This window comes from Motacilla alba, chromosome 9, assembly GCF_015832195.1.
Source record: "Motacilla alba alba isolate MOTALB_02 chromosome 9, Motacilla_alba_V1.0_pri, whole genome shotgun sequence".
NCBI classification, from domain to species: domain Eukaryota; kingdom Metazoa; phylum Chordata; class Aves; order Passeriformes; family Motacillidae; genus Motacilla; species Motacilla alba.
The window spans coordinates 13,720,844-13,734,571 of NC_052024.1; the positions used below are offsets into that span (position 1 = coordinate 13,720,844).

The window sequence follows — 13,728 nt, forward strand, 5'->3', positions numbered from 1 at the left end:
AGACCCACGACAAAGCACAAAGGTATCAGGCTGTGTGTGCAAGAAGAGTTGGAAGCAAGATTATCTGAAAATACAGTAAAGCTACATGAAAAAACCAAGCCACATTTCCCAATCTCTTAGGTAAGTTATTTAGTTGACATGGTAATCCCTTTGTGGTTTTCAATTGAAGCCACTTCCAAAAGTTATATAGTTAAAAAATAAAGGATGTATGAAAGTTCTGATGACTCAAAAATTAACAGAGGTATCTTAAAACAAATATTATAAGTTTATATATGAATTAACAAATGCAATTTAGAATAGCATAATGGAAAATATGGTGTAATTATATTTCAATGGGGTTTTGTAACACGTACCTTTAACTTCCTCTGATGAATTCCCTTGTCATCTCTTTGCAGTACCAATTTTCTCAGTTCTTTGTTCTCCTTCTCTAATCGCTCAAGCATTCTTTGGTATTTTAGCTACAAAAAGTAGTACAAACACATTTGTGTAATTATGGACATAATAGATTCAATAGGAACAAAGATTTACCTTATAAAAAACTTATAATCCTTCAGGCAGGTCTTTCAAAAATATAGAAACCTTCATGATCACTAGTTATTAAGAATACAAGGTCACCAAGAGAAGAGTGTTAGAATTACTTTTTTTTTTAATGCAACCCTTTTGCTTCAAAAGTTTTTATAAGAGCACACTGTTCAAACCTCAGAACACAATGATCAATATTAAAGCATCTTAAGCACCATTTTCAAAGGAGCTACCCATATGGAACCAGACAAAAATCAGTGTCAGTGGGAACTGGCCATTCAATCAAAATGGAGCTTGAATGTAAATTTGCAAGCCTCGTTTAGATCCCTTTTTCAGCATAAAACCTCAGATTTAGACGACTGTACCAGCTTAGCCCTGTTTAGGAGATTGCAGTAGTACTCTGAAGATGAGAGATGTATATGGTTTTGATATCTACTCTGAAAATGTTTTTCTACAATGTGGAAATGTATTTGGCCTGAGTGTACTTAAAAAAAAAAAAAAGTATATTATTAAAAAAGTAAGTAATAAATGCACTTAAAACTAGCAAATACATCATGAGGTTAGGAAAGCCCCTATAAAATAATGTAGCTGAGCCGAAGAACCAATCAATTTAGAAGCCTGCAGATAAAAGATTACTTGTAGATTAATGTGAGCAAGAAAACCAAAACACTGACAACTATGACTAATGTGAATCATCCCTGAAAAAATCTAGCTTAAAAATAACTAGTTCTGTCTTGCTAATCAAGGTGAGATTAAAACTTGGTTGGAATGAGGTCTTGCTTTCTGTAAGTCATTGTCAGAGAAGAACAGACTAGACTGACCCTTGCTCTGTGCCAACACAGGGGACTCTGCATCGATAGATTCAGAGATTGAAAAAAGCATTGCATTTTTACCAAATATACTTCAGGTGTGCTTTTGTCTAGTAAACCTGAATCTGCTGCACATAAACCACTACTTAAGGCATCAATAACTCAGAAGAGTCACCTGAGTGCGTAGCAGTTCTTCTTGAAGTTGATCAATCTTCTCTTTGTCAGAAACCTACAAAGAAAAATAATCATGGCTACCACCATCACTTGTTTAGTTTAAGCACTGTAAGTAACCAAATTACGAGCTGAAAGTTTCATTCCACATAAGAAAAATGACTCGACATGCACTTCACAGCAAATAAAATTCTTCAATTAGCATTTGAAATTTAAAACTGATGGAAAGCCCCATCTGTAACAGGAGCTTTACATCAAAGAATTGTCTGAATTTCAGTACATGCAAATGTAAAAATTAACCCTTCAAGACTTAATACTGGGAAAGTGGGTTTAAGGAAAAGCAGCTTCATATGGTCCTGAGATTTGTGGCCACTGAACTAAATGTAGTTTTAGTGGTCAAACTCTCAGGATCTTGTATATCCACTTTCTGAATTAACACCAACCTAATGTGATAAAATCACTGAATACCTGCTTGCTACAGAAAATACTTGCAGGTAAGTATTCACTATTTATGAATATTCATAAGCATTCTTATTTCATATTTGTGAGAATTCTAAATGTGCTACACAACTTCATACATTTTAGATAGGCAGGATAGTCTTGAAGGGTTATTTCAAAATTATTTAAATTACATTAAAACTGGAAAAATTAGGATATTATAGTACAAGACATCTTGAGATTCAAGGAATTAATGTAATAAGATCAAGCACTAAGAAACATTCTAAGCCAAATGTTCCTAAAATGTGTTCATCAAGATGCAGTAAACAGTTGTTTTAAACAATCCCCTTTCAATAACACAAAGACAAAAAGCATTAATGATGGAATACAGATTCTTATGATGTAAATATTTCCAAACAACAAAATCTAATGATTGACTGATAAAATATTCAATTTAGAAAAAAATGGTAACCTAAACAATTATTGAGTGTGTCAGTATTTAAATAAAGTTCAGGTGATAAAGCCCATGTGACATTTACAACTCAAGTTGGCTTTAAATGAGAAAGAGCATATTATCTAATATGCAGAGGACAGCTGTTATTTAGACACAAATTAATTCCACTACTAAAACTTTACAAGAGTTGTTACAGACTAAACAAGAATTAGAATCCACAAGTATTCGTAGTGCTCAATATCATTTAGCTGTTAAGCCTGAAGAATTGTGTCTGCACTTTATAGAAAGAAATCCAAGCTGACACTTCCATCATATTGCCATTATTTTCTTTCATAAAGAGCAAAGACAAAATGCTATAAATTAACTTTTCATTGCTGTTAATTAGTTCAGTGGTAGCAAGAGTACATCAGAAACAGGGTTAGTTGAACAGAGGACTTGCTGTGCGCAGCCACAAGCTGCTATATGTAAATAAACATTTACATATACACACACCTCCAACACCTCAGAGATTTAAGGGGAAAATAACAGGAAGGCAAAGAGAGTGATGTGCAGAGCCAAAAGCAGCAAGAAAATTCAGGAAAGATAAGGAAAACAAAGTTCTTCCATGTGCTGCAGACTCTCAAAGGAGGTAACATTTTCCTGCTCTCTGCTGTTCTCAAAGGACTTGTGGGGCCATGATGCACCTCTGAAGTGCTTCCCTACAGACACCTCCAACCACGGGCACTGTCTGTGAGAGCTGAAGCTTCTGTTCAACGCAGAAAGCCAAAATATTGCACAATATTGCGAGATCTTAGGCAAAGAACCATCTAGCACTAGATGATTAATTCTAACAAGGACTTTAGGTAAGTTATGTCAAAACCAACAAACAGCTCTAGAATGATGTCACTGCCTCAGTGCTTGGTGCAGGTGTGATTTCAATGTTAGTACATACAGTATTTTGAACATGTGGTCCACAATATTGCTAGAAATTGTGAAGTTGCCAATAAAAGCTGAAGTATCAGTTTGAAGTACTAAGTCACATAAGACTGATCTCTGATTTCTATCCCCCCTCCAAAAATCAACTATTAAAGTATGTTTATATAGGTACATGAGTATTTGTTTAATCCAGTTCAATATGGTTTGTAACTCAAGATTCCTCCCTCTTTCCCCATTGCCATCATAAAGAATTATGAGAAAAGAATACTGGAGACTTATTTTTAATCAAGGGCCCTTGCACATAGATATCTGTGAGTACTCAAATACCAAAAAGCTCCTTATGGAGTTACACATTTTGCACAGCAGTTGCTTTTCAACAGCCTTTATCACATATAGCATAAAATAATTAGGTGCATCTGAAAATTCAGTACCTTTGAAACCACAGCTTTTGGACTTGTACATTCTCTAACTAGACTACAAATAATTAAAAATTGATAATGTTCAGAACTACAAAGATTTCTAATAATTTAAATGAAAATATCAAGGCCCAGACAAAATGCATTCAAGCAGCCATGCACAGTGCAGTTGTAAACAATTTTACTGCTAAATATTTAACAGGCTGCCCCCCCAAAAAAATCAACAAGAGAAAACTAAATTTTTGTTTTTAGTATCTTCTCCTGATTGTGAGATGGTTTGTACTGTTACTCAATTTACAACTGCAGTAGATTTAATACTGAGCAAATAAATTAAAATAGAAAAATATGTAAGTAAATTGGGCAAAACTTTCAAGAACAGAAATAAAACCATCATATTTTATTATAGACATGCAAGCAAGACAACTCAGTTAAAACATAAAAAAGGTTAGTTTATGCCCTGTCAGAAAGACCTGAAATTATTTATTTCATTGACAGTCACAATTTGGTCTTCCAAAAAACAATGTGGATCAATAACTGGATTCTTTGACCGATATCCTCATATCAAGGTATTAAAGAAATTAGTTTACCATCTCTTTCAAATTGATTCAAACATAAAAGTTAGTGTGACAAACAAGACTCTGTCTTAAGGCATGTATGCCAAACAGCACATTGAATGTTAAGTGAAAACTTTCTATATGCAAAGGAAGGTAGACCTTCAATCCTCTGAAGACAGAGTACCTGCCATGGAGGGCAGGATAACAAAGAGCATTTTCTTCATAGCTTGGGAATTGTGGAATTAGTTGCAATAAAGTACTAACAAAGTAGAATCTCAATCACAAACAAATGTAGTATCAAGCTCATTTTTCTTCCTGAATGTATTTATTAGACTGAAATTTTTATATATCAAATATTATGTTGTTTTTTTCAGCAATTTTTACAAGTTCATACATTTTATTATTACTTCAATCTATTATTCCATTCTCTAGCTCTCTCAATAAACTGTATACAGTCTGACTAGGGAGCTTGTAACTCTAAACCATATAAAATAATATGGCAAGAAAGTAAAACATTGAAGTACTATACTTTCAGAGAACACTGATTTTTTTCCTCTGTTGATGGACTCAAAAGCAGGACAATTACAGTTATGCAAATATGTCTAAAAGTTTAATTCATATTTAGTGCATTTATCTTTCTCTGGGATTTATCTTCAGATGTACAGAAGATCAAGTTCTGTATTCAATGCTAAATTCCAAAGCTGCTGAAAAGTATGACTAATCAGAAAGCTTTTAAGGAGACACAAAAGCAGCCAACAATGCAAAGTGGTAAAGAATTACAGATTGCAACAGATCAGTCAACTAAAATATCCCAATTTAAGAAGGATTTCCAATCAGCCATATAATAATTAACAAAATGATCAGAGCTTAAATTAAATAAGTAAAGAGAAGTACAGATGTTCAACAAGTGCAACAAATCAGTAAAAATTCTGCTTTCAGATGGAAAACAGACAAGGGATTACCACTGATGAATAAACAGCAGATACTGTTATTATCAGCAACATTCAATTGTCTGTGCAAAATTATTACTAAGGAGCTGCTGTCAATTTCAGACTCGCAACAGTATAAAGCAGGGGAGGAAAGCTCCCAGAGATATATTCCCTGTAAGTAACTACACTCTTACAAGACAGAACTACCAGAAACAAGCAACAGTAAACTGGTTTGACATTAATTCATGTACTTTCCTTAAATGCATTTTTAATGTTTGAACTTTAAATAACAGTTTTTATAGAGGCAGAGATAATACAATTTCAAAGCGACACAAAGTACCTGTTTTGCTTTTAACATCATGCTTTAAATGCAACTTGGTTAAACGGACTTGTAACAGGACTACACATCTGCAGTGAAGTTGGCCAATTACTTGCATCCACGATTTAATTAGTTAGATTTTTCTACTCAAATGCAGAGAGCTGAAGTATTGGATTAGAGTGAATGCAGAACATATCGTCCCTTAAGGCATCACCTTTCGCTTCTGCTGGGAAGAGAAGCCAGCGGCTCTGCGTGCTTCCTCCTCGTGCTGCTGGATTTGCTGTTGTAACAGAATGAGCTCCCCAAGCAGGCCCTGCCGTGAGTTTATAATAAAAAGGAGAGGAAAAATTTGGGGTGTAAGGAGAACAAAGTTAAACCAAAAGGCATGACACAAAGACAGATGAAAAACAGGTATGAACGGGTCAATTCAAATGCAAGTGGAATTTCATTACCAAGATGTCTTGCTAGCTGGAGTGGACAGAGCCAGCAAAACCATGCATTTTGCAAATCCAGGTAGAACAAAACAACCAACATTTAGCTACATTTTACACTTATATTCAAATTTAACCAAGCATCTAAATATTTTAAAAATTCCATCCATAACTATCAAAGCATTAAAATATTATCAAACTATTCAGTTCAGCTTTGTCAGTAAAAGTTCTTTAGGGTATTTTTGCTTTGTTTTTATTTCTAGCAAAATACAGACAGTTTGTAAAAAGATGATTTTTGGCTGGTACGTAACTTTCTAAAACTGACAGAAGAAAAATAGTTTCTTGAGCACAAAAAAAAGAAAAAAATCCCTCTCCACTTCTGTAACACAGTGCAATTTAAATTCATGCTGTCATAACCCTTCCTGATAATTCCAAAAATCCCTAAAACTTGATTCTTATTCTTTCACTCATTCAGCATTTCCACAAAGCTTAGTTCTCTTCTCCCTCCACACCAAACAATCCTATAATGGTGAGCTGTCTTTCAAAATTGGTTGAAAAATACTATGCCAGCCTCTACCAGAAGCTTATGAACTATTTATTTCAGAGAATGCAGAGAAGTATATTAATGAACTATTTAAATAATGTTCTTATAAAAAATATTACATCTTCTAAGAAAACATTTAGTGAAATGAATAATTTCAAAAATGTACCTCAGGAATCAAAACAAGCTCTGAAACAGAACTTTGGTGTAAGAATTCAAGACATCCATCATCAAGGTATACATTTGTTGCATGAAATACACACACAGGCATGTACACATAAGGATAAACAACACAAGAGAATGGATAAAAGGAGAGACACAATCAAATGACCAAATATAAACATTTGTTAAACAGTGATTTGTATAATTTGAAGCATAGAAAAAAATCTTCTTGCATTTCACTGAAGCACTTTCAGATTTAATAAATGTCTCTAATGCCAGACTAGCAAATGCACTAAAACTGAGCCAGGAACTCAGGCAAACAATTTCATTCCTACACAGCAGCAAGGAGAGGAAGCCTCATGGCTACATTTAGTATTAGAAGAACAATAATTATATTTTGCAAAAAAGGAAACTCTCAGTACGATCCAACACACTCCCTTTAAACATTATGCTATGGGTCCAAAAATACAAGAAAAAACACTGAACAAAACCTGCCACAAAGGCCTTTCAGCATTTAAACAGGAAATGTAACAGAAGTTTGAAGTCACCAAATCTAATTATTTAATTAGCAATTCCTTTCAAAGACATCTGGTACATGTGACTCTTATTCCACAATAAAGTATGACAAGAGTAATTTTCAACTACAGTCGCACCTTTTAATAAAATATTCTAATAAAAAAATTATGTCATTTAAGAGACTTCTCTGATAGATACAAAGAAGATAATGTTACAATCAATAATCACATTATTATTTCCTTTATATTTTAGATCTTAATTTACTGATTTAGATTAAAAATAAATTAATATTAAAAAAATTAAGAACCTTAAATAGTACAGAACTATACACACAGCACCCCACCTGGCATAAACCAAGACACAAACAAAAATATTGATATCTCTCTGTCATTGGACACTATCACTGCATGTCCCCTCCACCAAAACCAATCTGTCCTTACAAGAATTTTTGCTAGAAAAATCAACACCAATCAATTAATGCGATTTCAAAAATCAAGTTCTTTACAAGGATTACATTATTCTTTTCATTGTCAGAAGAAACAATGTAAAGGGTAGGGAATAACTGGAAATAACAGACTACAGCAGTTGACATATTGGCACAAACCCTGACATTGTTACTGCGCATTCTTTAAACTTCTCCCACCCCCTATTACCTTGTATTAAAAGTTAATATACTGTACTGCAGCTGAGTATGATTAATTTAAAAGGAATTTAAATCCTCCTTAATTTAAAAGGAATACAAAGAAGTGAAAATGACAAGATAGGTAACAAGATCAATTTTTAGTAATTTGAACAAATGTAACAATTTTATCCAGAGCATCTATAACAAGAAACTGGAAATTAGGTTGGGAATATAACAGCACTCTTAATAAAACAGAGAAAATTATGGAAACTTTATTGCATAAGTTGCAAGGAAGTACAAAACAAAAAACAAATGTTTAAAAAAAAATCTAAGTGAGTGACAGTCCTTACTCAAGTCTCTCTCACTCTCCAGCAGCAGCTGTGGTCAAGGGCTGTGGGATATTGTGCAGCTCCTTACTCCAGCTGAAGGTGACCCTGTGCAGGCTGAGTGAGACAATCACACACTGCAACTGCTCCAGGAGCAGCAGGGTCTTCACAGCATGACATGGTACCAAAGAACCAGAGCAGAGAAAGGACTCTAAGCCCCACACCAAGACCTGAGTCACAGTTTTCAATCCAACTCCATCACAGCTATAACCACTATATGTTTTCTTAAATGGTAAAGGCTAAGCTTTGGAATTTGTCTGCTTTAAGAGGAAACTATTTCTTAAAGAAAATTTTCGTGGAGACAGACAGTGCAAGATAACCTAAGAAGGTAACACAGCTGTTCCAAGCAGAAGCTTCAACTAGTTCCTCACTTACAATACAGTACTTTAACTTCACTGTCATTTTTATAACTTCGCTCTTCTTTCTCCCAGAACAAAATTTCTTATTTAATCCAGGTAAAAAGAGACTTAGATGCCACATATTTAAACTACTTATCTGAACACTCCAGTAATTTTAGTTTAATTCTCTTTTAAAAATATTCTACTTTTCGGATTAAATGAGAGATTATGAGACAAACACATTAGCTGACAAGAAGCAGTACAGCCTGATTTGGTGTTTAGGACATCTTTCACTCTCTTAAAGTTACTTTGCAAAACAACTCTACTGGAAGCTTTTAGAGAGCTGTCTGAGGATCACATCCTATAACAGTTCTTCAGAAAATTCCTCCAAACAAATAATTTATAGATTTATCAGTTACTAATCTCTTCACAATGAAACAGAAGAAAACCAGCTCCTCAGGCACATTTAGTATCATACTCCAGCACCCATACAATGAACTTTATGAACCCATACAATCACAGTTCTTAAACTAGCATTGGTTGGCAGTGGTAAGCATTGAATGAAAAAAGGCCATCTTATCCATTGTCTTGAAAGTAATAATTTTGACTGCCAAAAAACTTGGTGATTATACTCTGTTAAGTATTAATATGTGCCTAGTTTGAAATATTCTGTCCAAACTGATAATATTAATTAGCAAATCAACAGTTTCTTATCAGATATAATCATTAGACCAGACAAAATTTTCTTAACCATATTAATTTAACCTGGTGATATTTTCTACACCACAGTAAAAGTTAAAATGCAGATATCACTGCATCCAGAACAGCCACAGGATCAGACCAAGTTTTAATGATATTACTAATATTCAGTGAAAGTGTCAGTTATTTCAGTCATCAGAGACAATAAACTAAGATGGCCACTTCTTCACAAATCAATAGTAAAGTGTTCTTTATGTTTTATACAGTGAAACCTGTGCAAAGCAATCACTCTGGAGAAAAATACAGACAGTTTACAGACAAAGGGGAAATAAAAGGCGAGGTTAATTCTCACGTAAAAATCCATCACTCTTCTACAGGGGGTAAAATGGTTGTAAGGTCTGAGCTTTGTACATGTTTCACTGTTACCATGCAGAATTAATGTAGAATAAATGTATACATGCCTGCATATACAGAAAATTGTTTAGTTGTTTATGGAAAAGCCCCAGTTATAGTCCAGAAAATTTCAGTTCAACAATAACTATATGATAATTTACAAATTCCCTGATATATATTGCTTTCCTTCCATTTTTGTAAAACAATTTTTCAAAACAGACACAGGAAAAATAAAAAGCCTTTAAAGAATGAGCAATATGACAATTTAGGAATTTAACAGAAATGTTAATGGAAACAAAAAAATAAACTTCACCTTCCTGACTTCAAGGAAAGAAGTGCTAAAATTTTAGGTTATCAAAATACAATAACATCATTTTCCAGAAAATAATAACAAAAACATGATATATGCTTTATCTAGATAAAAAAAAATTAAAAACAGACTACTTTAAGAAATGGAAATTCTTTAAGGCAGGAATTATTATAGTAAGAATTACAACTGTGAAAATGTCAGCAGAAATGAGTTTGCAAGCAGAAATGCTAAGAAATAAATAAAAACACCTAAACCAACTTCAGTAATAAGTTATAAACTCAAGTGCCATGGAGACCATGCCCTGAAAAACTGCAAATGCACATACGACACCTAAAAATCACATTCTTATTACAGACCAATTTTCTTAATAATGCAATTACTAAACATTTTCATGTCTGTCTTGTATTTCCTTACACCAAAATGTTTATTATCCCTGCAATACTTTTATATACAAAAAGCAATAATGCATACTGAACTAATATTCAACAATAAATTCTTTTCAAGCTGCTTCAAATGAACTTCTGCAATAGGCTACTGATGCATTTTCAAACAATAAATACCTGTGACATTTTCAGGTTTGCAAGTGAGTAATTACCTTCTTGAACTGTTTGTCACTGTCGTATCCCTGGTCAGTAGCCCGGAATGCTGTTTCTCCTGGAGAACCTAGGACACAATTACACAAACTGATAATAAGATGCAAAAGGCACTTCAAAATTCTCAAACTACAGTTACAAGAAAATTAAAGCTTCAACCCCTATGAATTAGTAATTCAATAATCTTTGAAGTTCCTATAAAAAAATTCATCATAAGAAACTGAAGAACAAAATCAGTTTAAAACTCATCTCAAAATTTTATATCTAGTTTATGACTCAGATTAATTCTATCACAAGGGAGCAGGGAGCTTCAATTAGACCATTAAAACTTCTCAAAATATTGTAGAATTAGTTTTTGAGAAAGACAGAAGGACAATACAAAATCCACTGATGTTACTGTCATGAGAAAAAAAAATCTTTCCTATTGTAATGACAGGTTTTCAAAAGAAGCTTCTGGAACAAGGCTGAAATAAAAAGCATCTGCTAAGGACTGTGGCAGAGATATATCAACCATTCATCTATTCATTCTCACAGGGGAGGACCTGGGTCAGGAAAAGGTTCTTCACCCAGAGGGTGGCTGGGCACTAGAACAGGCTCCCCAGGGAAGTGGTCACAGCACCAAGCCTGGCAGAGCTCAACAAGCTTTTGGACATCTCTCTCAGGCACATGGTGGGATTTTTAGGATATCCCTGAAAAGGGCCAGGAGTTGGACTCAATGATCCTGATGGGTCCCTTCCAACTCAGCATATTCTGGGATTCTATTAAGTATTTTTAAAATAGTGGGAAAGTATTTATAAATCCATATTAAGTTGCTGTAAATAGTTGTATTTATCTTGATATTCACTCTTCTTAGTACATAGTGCTTTAACAGTTTGCTGTAAAAAGGCAGTTTAAGGGCAGGAAAAAGGGCATTTACACACCTAACAACAGAAGTAGATCAGAAGCTCCTATGACTTCACTAACCAAATTGTAACCTGTGAAAAATCAGCAGAAGAGGGGAAATAAAAATTATAAACACAAAACAAAATGCAAGAGAAAGATGAGGGATCTTTTTTTCATTTGGAGGACCACACAATCATAAATGGCCACTATGCCAGTGTGAGTATGATAACAAGTAATAGGTGACACCTCACTATTGGTCAATAACAACACAATTTTAAACTGGTAAAATTTTAAACAGCCAAAATACATAGGAGATTGTCATCTACTTGTCACTCTGCTGAATTTGGCCCCTACTTAGATTCTTGCTGTGTTTGTAAGACTAATAAATTCTGCCATTGACAGTATTTCAAAGAAAAACCACACTTCTTACACACACTGATATGAAAATATTTTCAAACACACTTAGAACAGTGATATAACCCCTCACAGATAGAATCTTTCCTGAGTACAGATTTATGAGGTTTCATAGTTAATAAGGTATATATAACACAAATGTTCTTGCAGTTTATTTTAAGAATGAATGAAGTTTTGAACTGTGTTCATTAACAAGTCAGATATGATGATCAAATCTAATTGTTCTTAGTTTTAAAAAGCCCAATGATAGAAATGTCTCATTTAAGTCTGCTATACCTGAAAACCATTAAGCCTCCTAGTGCCTGGATACACTGAATAGACAAACCATCCCCATGCCTTTTCTGAAGGATTTAAAACTCACCTGCTCCTTTGAAATACTGCCCCACCTAACCTAAATTTCCAAGCAAGTTTTCCTGGGTGCATGACCAGATGGAAAACATCATTCAACCCAGAATACCTTTGTTACAAATCCCCTATTTCACACACTTGCAATATCAAGAACCTGCGCTCTTAATAATCCAACTCTCTTCTCCTGTAACAGCTGTGACATTGCTGCTGTCCATGGCACTCTCACCAAGTTCTAGCTGGACATATCCAGCTTCTCTGACTCGCTGAAGAATTGAGCTTTCAAGCTGAAGAGGAAGTTGAAGCTGAATAGAAGTTTTCTATTCAATTTTGCTTTATAGTTCTCTGCACTTGCTACTAGAATTCTCACTTTTAAAAATACATTACACTTACCTGTGTCCACAACTCTTTCAGAAGAGATATTCAATGCAAACACAAACATTTTCAGAATCTGCTTTGTTTTAGCGTCTAAGGATATACCTACACCCTCATCACCAAATAGGTTCAGCTTTTGAAATTAAAACTTAGCTGAAAATTTGTTCTCACCAGGAGAAAGAAATCCTTTCAGTGAAGCAAGGCTCTCTCCAATCTTGTCAAAGTCAGGCATAAGTTTGGCAAGGTCATCTGCATCAGGGAGGGCTTTGAGAAGTTTTTCTAGAAAAACAGTGTAACAGTTAGTGAGTTGGGCTTTTTTCTATTATTTTTGTGAAAAAAAAAGGCTGAGGCTATAAAACCTAGCAACAGTTTCAGGATACGGCTTTTAAATTTTTTTTAAACAAGTATGAAGAAGTTTCTTTCCACATGCACCTCCCCCCCACTACTGTTGGGAAAGACTATCAGATCTGAAATACCACTTGCTTTTTTAGACTTTGAACTTGCTGATAAGTTGGCTGCCTCAGGTACTTTATAGCATTTTACCACATTTCATACATTATCCTTTCACATACTTTGTTGAGGATGTTTTAAAGTTATGTGAAACTGTAATTATGCTTATGTCTTTAATCTATTTAAGAAAAGGCTAGTTTTCAATTTCATAAGGAAGCCAATTCTGTGATCCTTAAAAATAAAAATCATTACCTTTAAAGTTCTATAAAAATGTAGTGTCTATTTGCAGTAAGAAGAAGAAAAACTTGTATCACTTTTCAATCTCTGCATTTACCTATGCAATGCTCACACATGGCATCAAGGTTGGAGCTAAATATCTGTAAGATCCCTCCCAATCCAAACCATTCTACCATTCTATGCAGTAAAATCCTCATAGAGATGATTTAAAAAAAATAAAAAAAGATCACCACATTTCTACCCTGCATATAAAAATATAAGTCAGTGCTTGATTTTCAGATTTCTGTCTTTCATCTAAAAATACACAAAAGCCTCTACTGCAATCTGAAGGCTCAGGAAAGCAAGTCTGTATTTTTCACTTTCTATGCTTCTGTATCTTCAAGATAATTTTGTGGATAGGCAGGTTCACTATTCTGCATTTTCAACTGGTCTTTTAATCACACATAGTTTTTACTATCTATTTATATCTTCGCTTGTAAGTCAATCATATAGAAAGAATAAACTTTC

General features: G+C 34.0%; 1 protein-coding gene across 4 annotated transcripts in view; it reads right to left on the reverse strand.

Annotated features, from left to right (window-relative positions):
- OPA1 (OPA1 mitochondrial dynamin like GTPase) overlaps positions 1 to 13,728 on the reverse strand; it is a 48,171-nt gene that overhangs the window by 31,846 nt on the left and 2,597 nt on the right. Inside the window, exons 4-9 of one of the 4 annotated variants that reach the window (XM_038145691.1) lie at positions 12,706 to 12,813; positions 11,439 to 11,492; positions 10,521 to 10,588; positions 5,742 to 5,840; positions 1,507 to 1,560; positions 354 to 458 (exon numbers count right to left, since the gene is read on the reverse strand). In XM_038145691.1, coding sequence (XP_038001619.1) covers positions 354 to 458; positions 1,507 to 1,560; positions 5,742 to 5,840; positions 10,521 to 10,588; positions 11,439 to 11,492; positions 12,706 to 12,813 — 488 coding nt within the window. The remainder of the gene's footprint in view (positions 1 to 353; positions 459 to 1,506; positions 1,561 to 5,741; positions 5,841 to 10,520; positions 10,589 to 11,438; positions 11,493 to 12,705; positions 12,814 to 13,728) is intronic. The other 3 variants (XM_038145692.1, XM_038145693.1, XM_038145694.1) reach the window with 3 other exon arrangements.